The sequence below is a fragment of the Mastomys coucha genome, unplaced genomic scaffold (genome assembly GCF_008632895.1).
Source record: "Mastomys coucha isolate ucsf_1 unplaced genomic scaffold, UCSF_Mcou_1 pScaffold12, whole genome shotgun sequence".
NCBI lineage: Eukaryota > Metazoa > Chordata > Mammalia > Rodentia > Muridae > Mastomys > Mastomys coucha.
Genome location: NW_022196894.1, coordinates 7,966,375 through 7,978,615, shown reverse-complemented (window position 1 = coordinate 7,978,615; position 12,241 = coordinate 7,966,375). Strand labels below are relative to the sequence as shown.

At 48.3% G+C, this 12,241-nt stretch overlaps 1 protein-coding gene across 1 annotated transcript in view; it reads right to left on the bottom strand.

Moving 5' to 3' along the window:
- Positions 1–12,241, bottom strand: part of Snx29 (sorting nexin 29) — a 460,893-nt gene that overhangs the window by 365,900 nt on the left and 82,752 nt on the right. Inside the window, exons 10-11 of the mRNA XM_031364585.1 lie at positions 11,971–12,046; positions 10,176–10,255 (exon numbers count right to left, since the gene is read on the bottom strand). Coding sequence (XP_031220445.1) covers positions 10,176–10,255; positions 11,971–12,046 — 156 coding nt within the window. The remainder of the gene's footprint in view (positions 1–10,175; positions 10,256–11,970; positions 12,047–12,241) is intronic.

The following is a 12,241-nucleotide window of genomic DNA, read 5'->3' as shown; positions in this document are numbered from 1 at the left end:
AAGGAGATGAGTTGATGAGGAAAAGAGAACGAGGAGCCTACTGTGTGCCTCCAAAGTTATGGAGGTGACCTAATGGGGTAGGAGAAGAGAAGCTCTATAGGATCCAGGTTGCTCCTCCACTCCCTCAATCCTGGGCAGTATGAAAGAGATGAAGAGGCAGCTTCGTGGACTCACAGTGGAGGCAAGCAGGGTTCACTGTTGTGGTTTGGAGGTAAAAGGTCCCCCACAGGCTGATGTGTCTCGACACTTGGAACCCGAGTGGTGCGGGAGGTGAAATCTTCATGACTACGGTCTTGCTGGCAGAGATGAATCACTATGGGTGGACCTTGAAACTGTTAACTTCCTGGCTTCCACCCCAGCTCTCTGCTTCCTAATCACCAGGATGTGAGCGAGACATGCACACGTTCCCACTGCCATGACAAAGCCCCCCGCCACCACACGTCTTCTTCCATGGTGGACTTAGCCCATGAGTCAAAGGAAGCTGCCCCTTAAACTGTTGCTGTCAGGTACTGTGTCACATCAATAGGAAAGCTGCCAAACACAGGCACAGAAGCAGGGTTCCAACAGCTCAGAGCACAGCTGTCAGCAACAGTGGAACCCACTTGGAGCTCTCTACATCCAGCTTGTCATGCTGCCTGGAGGCATGTGCACCAAGCACTTCTTCCAACACTCTGATGACTGTTGGACACTCAGGACTCCCCTCAGGAGAGGGGAGGAGAGAGTTCCACGCCCAGCCACTTGTACCCCTCTGTCTGTGCTGGGCATATAACTGCACTCATGAGTTAAGGGCTACAGGTTATTCAGAGGCTGCCATGTTGGTGCAAGAATGCAATTAGAAATTGAACAATTTAGTGTTTGGTGATTTAATCCCCTACTGCTTTCTTACTGTCAGAGGTAACAGTCCCTCCATTCCTTAACCTAATGGCTTCTAAGAAGCAGTTTCCCAGGCCCTACATGATCCCCCAAGATACTCGTCTTATTTCCTTGGCTCTCAGGAAGGCCTCTCACTCACCAGGATTTCATGTTTAAAGCCACCTGACAGCATCTCAACCAGAGGTTGCCAGTGCTGCCCACTCCAGGGTAAAGTGTCACATGACACTGTAGCACTGGGACTCTGTTCTCCTTTGCTGCCTGCTACCCTACAGAATAGAAGGTTAATACTTGCTCTCCAGTTTACCTTTAGCTAGAAGGGCAAGAGGACTGAGTTCTGGTCAGTGAGGCACAAAGGGAAGCCTGTGAAGTAGACAGAAAGAGGAGTCCATTTTCCCAATAGAGAGAAAGTGCCAATACTTCCTGCTGGCTCTTGCTTTCTGCTGAAAATGAATGCAATGTCTGTAACAGCAGGAATTGCCTCCATCACATTAGCCAAAGCAAGAGCTCAAGGAGGAATCTAGAGAAAGAAACTGGATGGAAGCCATGGGGGATCACTGCTTTCTGGCTTGCTTCCCTTGGCTTGTTCATCTGCCTTCCCAGTGATGGCATCTCCTACAGTGAGTGGGCCACTTCCAATGAGGAGGGGCATGGAGTCCAGCAGCCTGGCCCCAAGGATAAAGAAGACTGTTCCCAATCTCAATCCCACCCTGTCTCCTCTCTCATCAGGACTTCCCACAGAGTGCCAGACTGGAACATTCTCTCTGCCAGCAGAAAGGCTTTCCCTGACCTAAGGACTGTTCAGCTGCAGTGGTGTCTAACTGTCCACATGCCTTTACTCCCAGTGCTCAGGAGGCAGGGGTAGACATATCTCTTAGTTTGCGGTTAGCCTGGTCTACAGAGCGAGTTCCAGGACAGCCAATGCTATGAAGAGAAACCCTGTCTTGAAAAACAAAAACAAGAAACCGCTATGGCACCACATGGACCATCTCTACTTCCCTTTGTTTTTTAGCAATATTTTCTACTATTTCTAGGGAGTGTTTCCTAAAATATCTCTCAGTCTCCTTCTAAGGCTGTTGGTTGTTCTAGGCCTCAAGATTCCAGCAGTTTTGGGCCAGATTCTAATCCAATCACTTGGAAGAATTTCTCCACTCCTCATGAAGAATTCCTGGTAGATCCAAGTAATTCCCTGCAAAGACATCCTGAGGACAGTGAATTCAGACACCAGCACAGACCTGGCACAGTCAGTCAACACACCCATGCAGAAGCTTGCACCAACCCATCATCCAGACTACCCCTCCACACAGTGCTCTGACTCCTGTTTACTCAATCAACAATCACCTAGGCCTTTCAGGATGCCTGGTACTGGACAAGGTGCTGATACTCCCTGATGTACAATGGTGCAAAAGTAAATACATGTCCAATAGAAAGTATAGGCCCAAGTCTGAATTCTGATGTTTTCCTGGGGTAGTATTACAGCCTATGATATTCTGATATTCTGTGTGAGTGTGTGTATGTTTGTGTGTCTGTCTGTCTGTCTCTCTCTCTCTCTCCTTCTCTCTCTCTCCCTCTCTCTCTCTCTGCCTGTCTCTCCCTCTCTCTCTCTCTCTCTCCTTCTCTCCTTCTCTCTCTCTCTCTCTCTCTCTCTCTCTCTCTCTCTCTCTCTCTCTCTTTCCCTCTGTCTCTCTCTCTAGCCCCCCCCCTCACTTTCTCTGCTAGGCAGCAGCAGCACCACTGTTCTATGGCCCTGCTAAGTTACACTTATTAAATGCCTATGATATCACAATGGAGCTGTCCTAATTCAAGGACCATCTATGAACTAAAATATGAGAAATCAGACATGACCCCTGACCTCTAGCCCTTGCCCTCAGAGAGCCTGGAGGCATGTGAGGAAAGTCCAACAGACAAATAGCAAACAGGTACAGACATGAGCAGATAGGGGAGGTGCCACTAAAAATCCTGAGGGTGAAGATTGGGCAAGGTGATACAGTATCTAAAAAGGGAGGGCAAAGAGTCAGATTATCTTAATGGCAGGGAATAGGTCCCAAACACAAACCCCATCTTACTTCACCAGTGCTAGTGTCTTCGTCAAGACAGCCTGAGCAACAATATTGGCCCGGGATAAGCAAAACCAATGTAGGTCAGCCAAGCATCTCAGTCCCTAGTGAAGGCAGCAGACATCATCCAGCCGCTTTTGAGCCTCCGTCCTCCTTCCAGCTGCTTGATGGAGGTATCTGCTCTGTCCCCAGAGAAGACGGATGGCAGGGAACGAGCAATCAGTCTTCATGGACACCTACGCAGGGCTGACAGGACACCCACTGCTGAGCTCTCAATGCAATAAGGTTGGCTCCCAAGTTCTCCATTCAATCGCTGACTAAACACCAACACCACGAGACATTTGCAAAATTCTTTCTCCAGGGGATTTACTCCATTTCAAGTAATATGGCTCATCACTGTGATGGGATATACTGATGTGCTCAGGGGCTTCTGGGAATTGTCCTCAGAACCATGGACACCGCCATCTCCATCCCCTTAGCTTTCCATCATTAACTCAGCACATCTTCCCCCGAGTCACCCCTGCTTCTAGGAGACAAAGGTCTACTTTATCCTAAATGTTCATCTGTCAGTGAGGATTTGAGGAGGAGCTGCTGTTGGCCTTTCTCGAAAGCAAAGGCAATAGTGACGGTGTCCTTGAATCCCAGTACAGGGGAGGAAGAGACACTTGAAACCCTGAGACCCGCTTCATGACCAATCTAGCTACTTGAGAAGCCAATGAGAGACTGTGTCTCAGAAAATGAGGTAGACATGGTAATGAGGGTGACGGAAAGCCCAGGAGGCCTCAGCCCACCCCGAGAACTCCAGGCACCAGCCGGATGCTGAGAGTGGGAGAGTCCCCCTCAGGGAGGGGCACACCAGTCCTTTATCCATCCAATGGCCAGCCCTGAGACACATGCACGTACCAGTACAGACTAAACAGCTGCACTTATTCACTCAAGGGTGTGTGTGTGTGCATACATGTAACAACAATTATGAACGAAGAGGCCATGAACTGAAAGATTCAAGGATAGGAGGGAGGAATGGGAAGGAGAAAGTGACATAATTAAATTATAATCACAAAAAAAATTTAAAAAATTTGAAACAAGGATGACTGAGGAACAAGAGTTGAGACTGTCCTCCAGCCTACACATAAGCATCCATCTAGGAAAGCACACACAAGCTTTAGTAACATGCAAGCAGAGTTAGGTCAAGAGCCAATACCACCCACGTGCAGCATCGTCCAGGCTGACACAGGGAGGCAGCAAGGCAGGGCAGGTCTCCACCATGCTCTGCAGTCTATACACCTTAGTACTACTTGTCCCTTGCGTCTGTCCTGAAGGAGACGGGTACTCAGAGTATGAGGCACACTGTATTCAAGCACATGTTTTCCAAATGTGGAGGCCCCTCACATCAGGTATTCCACAATGGATAATCTTTCAGTCCAGTGTGTGAGAATGGAGCCTGCCCACAGCTCATCTTCAGAGGTTGTGGATACAGCCACAGTGTCAGGCCACTCGGATGATAAGGAGAAAAGGGAGACAGTTTAAACCACCTGGGCCTGCTCAAAGTCTAGCCACAGTGACCCTGAGCTAGGTTTTCCTGTGCTAAGGACCAGAAGTGTCACAGGATACTCTCTTCAAACAAAGTTCATTGCTAGCTGGGACCCAGTAACAGCCGCGACTCTAGGGAAATGGCTCAGATTCTTTCTCCTGCTGCATCTGAAACTAGATACTTACATTTATATTGCCACATCCAGGAAACTAGAAAGGTATAGATCGTGTTTTAAGTACAGTTTATCTTTTTCTCAAATAATTATGGAAGGACAGGGCAGGGTGTTGGGTGAGACTCGGGCTCCATGTCCTCTGGCTATGCTGCTGCTCCTCCAGTACAAACCCCCCTCCTCGCTGCTGTCTAACAGCATTTCCTCCATGCTTTCTAATAGTGACAAGGGTGTCCACCCTCAGTGTCCATGGTACTGCAGCTGGGAACGGCCTGTCTCGTGCTGCTTCTACACTGCACCCTTCTTGGCAAGAATCCCCATCTCTCCAAAGGCTTCTTTATCCATACCACACCCATGCACAAAGCTTTCCCTCCTCTGGACTGAGGCCAGCCTACAGCTTCTACCCTACCTTCCACCCTGTGGACCCCAGCGCACAGTTCTGTCCCACTCTCAGCATCAGTAAGGAATGTCTGCGTTAGTGTCAGTGGTATCAGCTGCAGCACCTGATCAAGGGTATTCATGCATTTAGGCCCTGAGCTGGGATGACAGTGCACAACCTCGGGGCTTCTGTTAGGATTTCCTGCTCAGGATGCACTCCTGAGAGAGGTGGATGGCTGGAAGTCACAAGAAGGCAGTTAGTGCCCACTGGTGACAAAACAGCCATGTCACTCATATGACTCCCTTCCTTCCTGTGTCACTCCCACATGACTCCTTCCCTCCTGTGTCACTCTCATATAGCTCCCTTCCTTCCTGTGTCACTCCCATATAGCCCCCTTCCTTCTTGTCCAATTGCCCCTCATGCCATGCCTTCTGCCATGTCTCACTTCCAGTCTTTAACCTCTCTGTAGGCAGGTTCCACACTGCAAGAGCTAACGATGCTGCTGGGCACTGAGTGCTATAGTCCTCACAGCAGCTATAGAAACTTCATCCTGTGTATTTCAGTGATGGGGAAACTGAGGCACAGAGTTTATAAGCAGTAGAGATGGAGCCTCACCCTTCCTCCAGTACCTAGAACAGTGCCCACTATGTGACAGACATTTAGTAAACATCTGAAGAGTGGATGAACAAATTATGAAGAACTGAGGTGTGCCTAAATCATATCTGGAACCTTCCGATTTCTGACAGTTGCCGTAATCTAGGAAACAAGATTCAGAAGGAAAAGCAAGTGTCTAGCATCATCAATCTCTGCTGCACTATCCAGGCACAGACTGGACTGTGACCTGTTTAATGGTCACTGTTCTGCCAGTTCATCCTAAAATCTCATCACTGAAGGCACAGCCAAGCCCTGGGCTGGATACTCAGCCCTCCCACTGGCTTCCAAGTGCCATACTGCTTCTTAGTTTCATCTCTCAAACTGCCCAGTGTTTGCAACAGTGTTGCCAGGCGATGAGACAGACTGCCTTACTGAGACTGAGGATCCCTTCCCTGACAGCAAGGGAAAAACAGACTGCTTAGTATGGCCAGTGAACAATGAAGGCTACTTCTTTTGCCCTCTCTGTCATGGCGTGACATCAAAAGTGACAAAGGAACGAGCAAGCCGAGTTGCTTGTCTCCCCTCTTTCTCTGACAACCACTTTGACCCCAGGAAAGAAAAGGAAGGCAGTGGTCAGGATTCAAAAGCCATGTAAATATCTGTGGCTGAGCAATGATAGCAAAGGAGAAACAGTTTCTAGTTAACAGTATATTCCCTTCTAAAGTAGACCAGACTCCCATCCTCCCCTCCAAAAGCCATGGGCAAGGCATCACTATGGTGATAGTTTTACAGGGAGCTATGTGCACATCACCTCTGCCACCCCACCTGACTGTTCAAATATGGCACCAGCACTGGACACCCACAACTGAGACCCAAAACCCCAAGGTTTTTGCAAGGGGAGGGAAGAGCAGACAGCAAAGACAGAGGAAAGGCTATGGCGCCCCCTGGTGCCAGAAGACTGTCCACCAACAGGCAGAAAGGCTTGAGTGGCTCACTACAGCTCTCAGCTCCCAAATAAAGAGCTCTTTACTAATTCAAGAGTAGAGAAAGACAGCAGTTACAAAGGTGATGGGCACGGCAATGAGTATCCACTGGGTGGACACCACCCACTATATTCACATCCTCATGAAAGACAAATGGTGCCAGGAAGCCGTGTGCCCAGTGTGTCTCTGAAGCTCCAGACTCAGACCACCCATTCTAGGCTGCTCTACAGGTGCTTAGCCTTCCACACTTGCAACTGCCATGACATCTCACAGTGGGGGTGACATGGCTGAAGAGACAGCAAACACCCACAGGAGTGATAAGCAGTCCCTAGAGTCTTACCATTTCAAATTGGTCCATTCTTTTCGGTACCCCTGGCCCCACCCACAGGATATTGGGCATCCAAAGAGCCTGCTGTCATTGGCATAACCAGTCATGCTTTGCTAAAGGCAGGGAAATCCAGGGTCTCCTAGCATGGGCACATATTCCCTTGGGGTTGAAATCACCCTAACTAAGAAACATATCTGTTCAAGTATATAGAGAAGATTAAGGGTACACATCCAGGAAAAGGAGCTGCAGAGGCTTGTAATGATAGAGGTGCCTCCATTCAAACAAAAATCAGCCCATTTGGAGGCCTAGACACTGTTTGGAATAATTATTCAGTACTAACAGTCTCACCTACAAGTTACTGAACACTTAACATACGTAACTCTGAGATACATTTTCCCAATCTGCCTTTTCAAACTATAATATACACACTTCTGAGTATGTTTCTTGTATGTATGTGTTTAACCTTCACAAAACCACCAGAGGAGTAAGCACCATTGCTAGCCCAACACCAACACAGAACTTGGTTTAAAGCTAGTGAGCAGAGTGCCAGAGTGCTCCCTGGTGGTGAGGGTGCTGCACTGCCGCTTACAGCCATCAACAGGGGAAAAGGGTGCTTTCTTAAACACACATCACATCACATATTCCAACAAAAACATTAATTCAAATGTACAGACACTCAGCTGTTAAACTTGAGAGGAATGAAGTAAAGCTGACATTAACATAAAGAAATATCTACTAAGTAGTAGGGAAACATCCAGTCTGGGTGGCTTTTCCAACAGGCAGACAGACAGACAGCCACAACCTTAAGTGCCTGCTGTGAGGTACTAACATTCAGTGTGCTTTCCACATGTGGAGCATCCCCTGTAGGCCTTACCTTCTGTGTGTGTGCACACGTATATGATCAGTGTGCAATGTGTATATATATATGTGTGTGTGTACATGCATGCAGTGGCTACTCTCAACTCACTGGCATTCACAGGATTCACAGGGCATATTCCAGCGGCCCTCATTAACTGTCTGTGCTGAGGTCTGCACTGTTGGCCACTCAACACGAAGATATGATTGTGACACTTGCCTTTTACATGTCAAAACCCTGCAAACTCAGCCAAGACCATCAGAGTTCTGCTGCCTCCCAGGCTGGTGACAACATTCACCTATGAGAGCTGAGGTGTGAAGAACTGGGGACTAGGCTGGGACTGCATGCGGCTTAGTTATTGGGTGTTTCCTTGCATGCACTCTAGCCTCAGCACTGGGAACAATATATATACAAGCTGTAGGCCAAGGCCAAGGGTGCTTACCTACACTGCCCTACCAAGGTCTCATGTCAACGGCTGCTACCCACTGAGCACAGAAGACTGCAGCAGGGGATAAAGACACCTTTCTCTAGCATCCCAGCAGCTACCAAGAGCAAACAAGTCACAGCACACAGACTCAACAGGTGGCTCTGCCCTGCTGCCACAAGGTCCTGAGAACACAAGGACCAGGACAGTCACAGGGAATCCCGGCTGGAGATGTTGAGGGTCAGCCAGAGACAATGAAAAGAAACATTTGCCAAAGCTTCCCAGTCGGCAGTCCTATAATCAGACTAATTCTGTAGGGCTACGCAGACCGTCCTTCCTATCCCTCTCACAGATGAAACCGGGGTGGGTGGAGGCAGGTAACATCCACCACACTTCTGAAAGAATCACGGTCCTTATCTTGCAGGAGGAGAGTGGACAAAAGAAGCCTTCCTCCATGAATCACCCCCAGAAAACAAAGGCTACCCCAGCACCCACCCACAACTGTTCCACACTGCCCATATAACTACCAAGCGTCCAGAGTCAAAGAGCCCACTAATGTAGGCCTTTCCTTCAGAAGGCTGGCTGGGAATTCCTGATAAGGCTCAAGCCAAAGATGACCAGAAACAACTAAGATTAATTTCTAAAAAAGAGATCAACAAAAACAAGACAGGCTGAGTTCCTGCTGAAGGCACAGCTCAGAGGTATCACAAGGGTGTCCTCGTGGAAAAGAAACAGACCAAGTTGGTGGCTTTGTCAGGGATGGAAATGGCTTGGGAGGCTCAAGAGACAAGATCCATGGCAGTCCCCAGAAAACCAATTCACCTGCTCCATAGCCCACACTGGAGAGAGGCTAGGAAGGGCCCTAGGAAGCATGCCTGGCCAGGAGAGGTGACAGACAGGTCATCCTCACACAGACCTCAGCATCTGCTCACCCGCACAGCAACAGTTCTTGCTCTGCAGACAGGGGAGGGAGGACACAGAAGAAGGAGACTTTGGGAAACCTCAGCTCATAGGGAACATGGCTATGGAGAGTGTCCATGTGCAACCAGCAAGGTCCGGGTGTGGAGATCCAGGAGATCCATATGTAAGTTTCTATGTCACCTCAGATATCTAATATATTTCCAAGCAGAAATGGCATCCTGGAGTGCTGTTAAAGGGCCTGTAACTTCTCTGGATGATGTCACTCTCCATCTGCCATCACCACTATGGGCTCAGGCTCCCTCTGCCGTCACCACTATGGGCTCAGGCTCCCTCTGCATGATTCAAAGGCTGATGAGGAAAAAGGGTGTAATTTTTACACTATCCAAGTTTAGATCTCTGAATGTGATATGGAAACAGAAAGCCTGCCCTCTGTCCCTCTCCTACCTTAAGGGTAGGAATGACATGGCTAGAACTCGGAAAGCAAATACAACAGCTAGCCAAGAAAAGGAACAGCCCTGGCCTCTGATGACCATGGAGTCTCATAGCCCCTCTGCCAACCCATCAGGGCACCATCCCCATCCCCACCTGCTGATCTAGTAATGGAGCATCTATCTTGTTAAACAATTGCTGGTGTGTGTATGTGTGTGTTCACATGTGCACACGCACGCACACATGATATGGGCCATTCACACCCACTTCTCATTGCTGTGTCTCTAACACTTTCTCCTGGAGCTGGAGCTGGAAATGATTTGCACCACCTGGTCATTAGACTATCTCATCAGCAAAACTGATTTGTCCAGAGTCACAAGGAAAGTCAGAAGAGTCTCTTACTGCTGGCTGCACACAGACGGTAGCTTAGAAACCACAAGGCACAGAAGGTTCCTTGCATCCATTAGCAGACTCAGCCCCATGCATCACAATCTGGTCATATCTGAAAGCCTACAGTGATACCATGATCGGGTGCACAAAAAGTAAACGTCATGCCTGCTTGCAAAGCCCACACCTGTACAGGATAAGCACAGATGCACTGCTGGCACACCTACCAGCCTCAGAGAGTACTTACGGACTGTCATGGACTCAGGCACTGAGGCAGAAGGCAACAAGTTGCTGAGAGGACTTCCTCGACCTGGAGAACTGGCCTCCCTACTGGGAAAAAGTAGACAGAAGGAAGTTATACTCATCCCGAAACACAACTACAGTGGTCACAACACTCACAGGCAAAACGTTTCCCCAGGAATCTACTGGGAAAACAATGCAGCTGCCCCGAGCAATGTCTGAAATTTACTGGTAATTCCAAAAACAATTCAAACACCCTTTGTAAGCCACTCACTCAGGAGGGAAAAGTCAGAGTCACTCACCAATGGGCATGTTTCCAACTGGGGTCAGACAAGGAACCACTGCCTTCCTGTTCCAACTCATGTAGCTGTGAACACACATCCTTCAGTGGTCTATTTTGTCACATTCTTGTGGTTCATATTGTCACTTTTCCTAGTTAAATAGTCCTCAGGTCCATGTTCCTACTACAAGTGCCCCGCATAATATATAAGCTTCACCCAGACAAGCGTGGGATCTCACTATCTAATGTCAGCTAGTCAGAGTCTCTGATAGTCTCTCATGGATTCCAGTCTGGAACTTACTATGTGGCCAAAGATGGTTTTGAACTTCTAATCCTTCTGCCTTCACTTCCCAAACACCATACCCTGTTTTATAGGGTTCTGGGGATCAAACCCAGAGCTCTATGCATGCTAGGTAAGCATTCTCCTACAGCTGAGCTACTTCTCTTGTAGATTCTAACAAGATGCCTTTACGTGAGGACAGACATAGAAGCAGGCTATGCATTAATCAACAGAAGTGTCACGGCAACAGGCTCCAGCATCCCCTGTAAGCAGGGCTGGTGCTCAAAGAGCCTTGGAGAGCATAATGACTGCAGGTAACTGGGCTGTGCACATATCTACAATCCCTTTCTAATGTGAACAATAGCACTGGCTTGGCTATAAGCAGCAGGGAGACCCCATAGCAAGGGCTCGCATTCCCTGATCACTGTTACATTTGGAAAAGGCTCAAAAACACAAGGAGAAAGGAGTCAGGGTCCCGGAAGGGTGCAGTGACACCATCCTTTATGAGACTGGCCTCAGTGGTATCAGGCCCTTCATGGTGTGTCATTTTCACAATCTGTCTGTTCTGGGTGACATAATACCAAGCAAGGTGTGGGGCAGCAAGAACCCCCTTACCTTGAAGCTAAGTCGAGCACACAGATGGCTAACTCCAAGACAACAAATTAAAATTGTGAAGAGAGAGGAGGAAATAAGAACAATACTGGCAACTTAGTTTCCCTTTTTGTTTTTCTTAATGTGAAAGAGAAAAGCCTTCTGTACTTACAGGCTGCCAGGAAATATACTAATTACTTAACAGCTAGTACCTCTTTCTCCATGGCCTAGACATCACTTAACACTAGGGCTGATAAGCACCATTATCAACTACCAACAAACCTTAACTAGAAAGGCTGGGGAGGAGGCACTCAGTAAGGCTGCAGAGCTCTGGCAAGGGAAGGGCAAGCAAATGAGATTTGATAGCTGTTGCCTCTCCTTTCTGTGCTGAGAATGGGACACTGAGCTTTTTGTACATTGTACATGCGCTCTGCCACTGAGGGGCCACCCAGCTCAGATGCTGTATCACAAAGCAGCTTGTCTGGGTGAATGGTCACTGGTGATCCCAACAGCTGCACATCTGAGCACAAACATGATATTAGGCCTCAGTCTTCAACTCCAACAGGTACCACCTATCTTCAAATGAGAATAAGAGGCAAAGAGGTAAACAGTGTCCCAACCCACTGATGGGCTTGGTGTCCTGATACTGACCTGTACCGAAGGCCAGGCTCTGGGATTATGTGGTCCTCTGTTCCTGTTCCATTCTCCAGACTTCCCACAGAGGCATCTGCAGAAGTCACACAAAGAGGGTGAGGCTTTATTTTCAACTCCATTTCTCCTTACCATGTGCTCAGCTGGCCCACGAGCTACCTTTAAAGCCTTCATACCCACACACAGGCTTCATCTGCTACACATTTCTTTCTAGAAGGTATCATTAAGACTCAGCACTAGTTGCTACATGTACCTTTTTAAAAACAAAAAC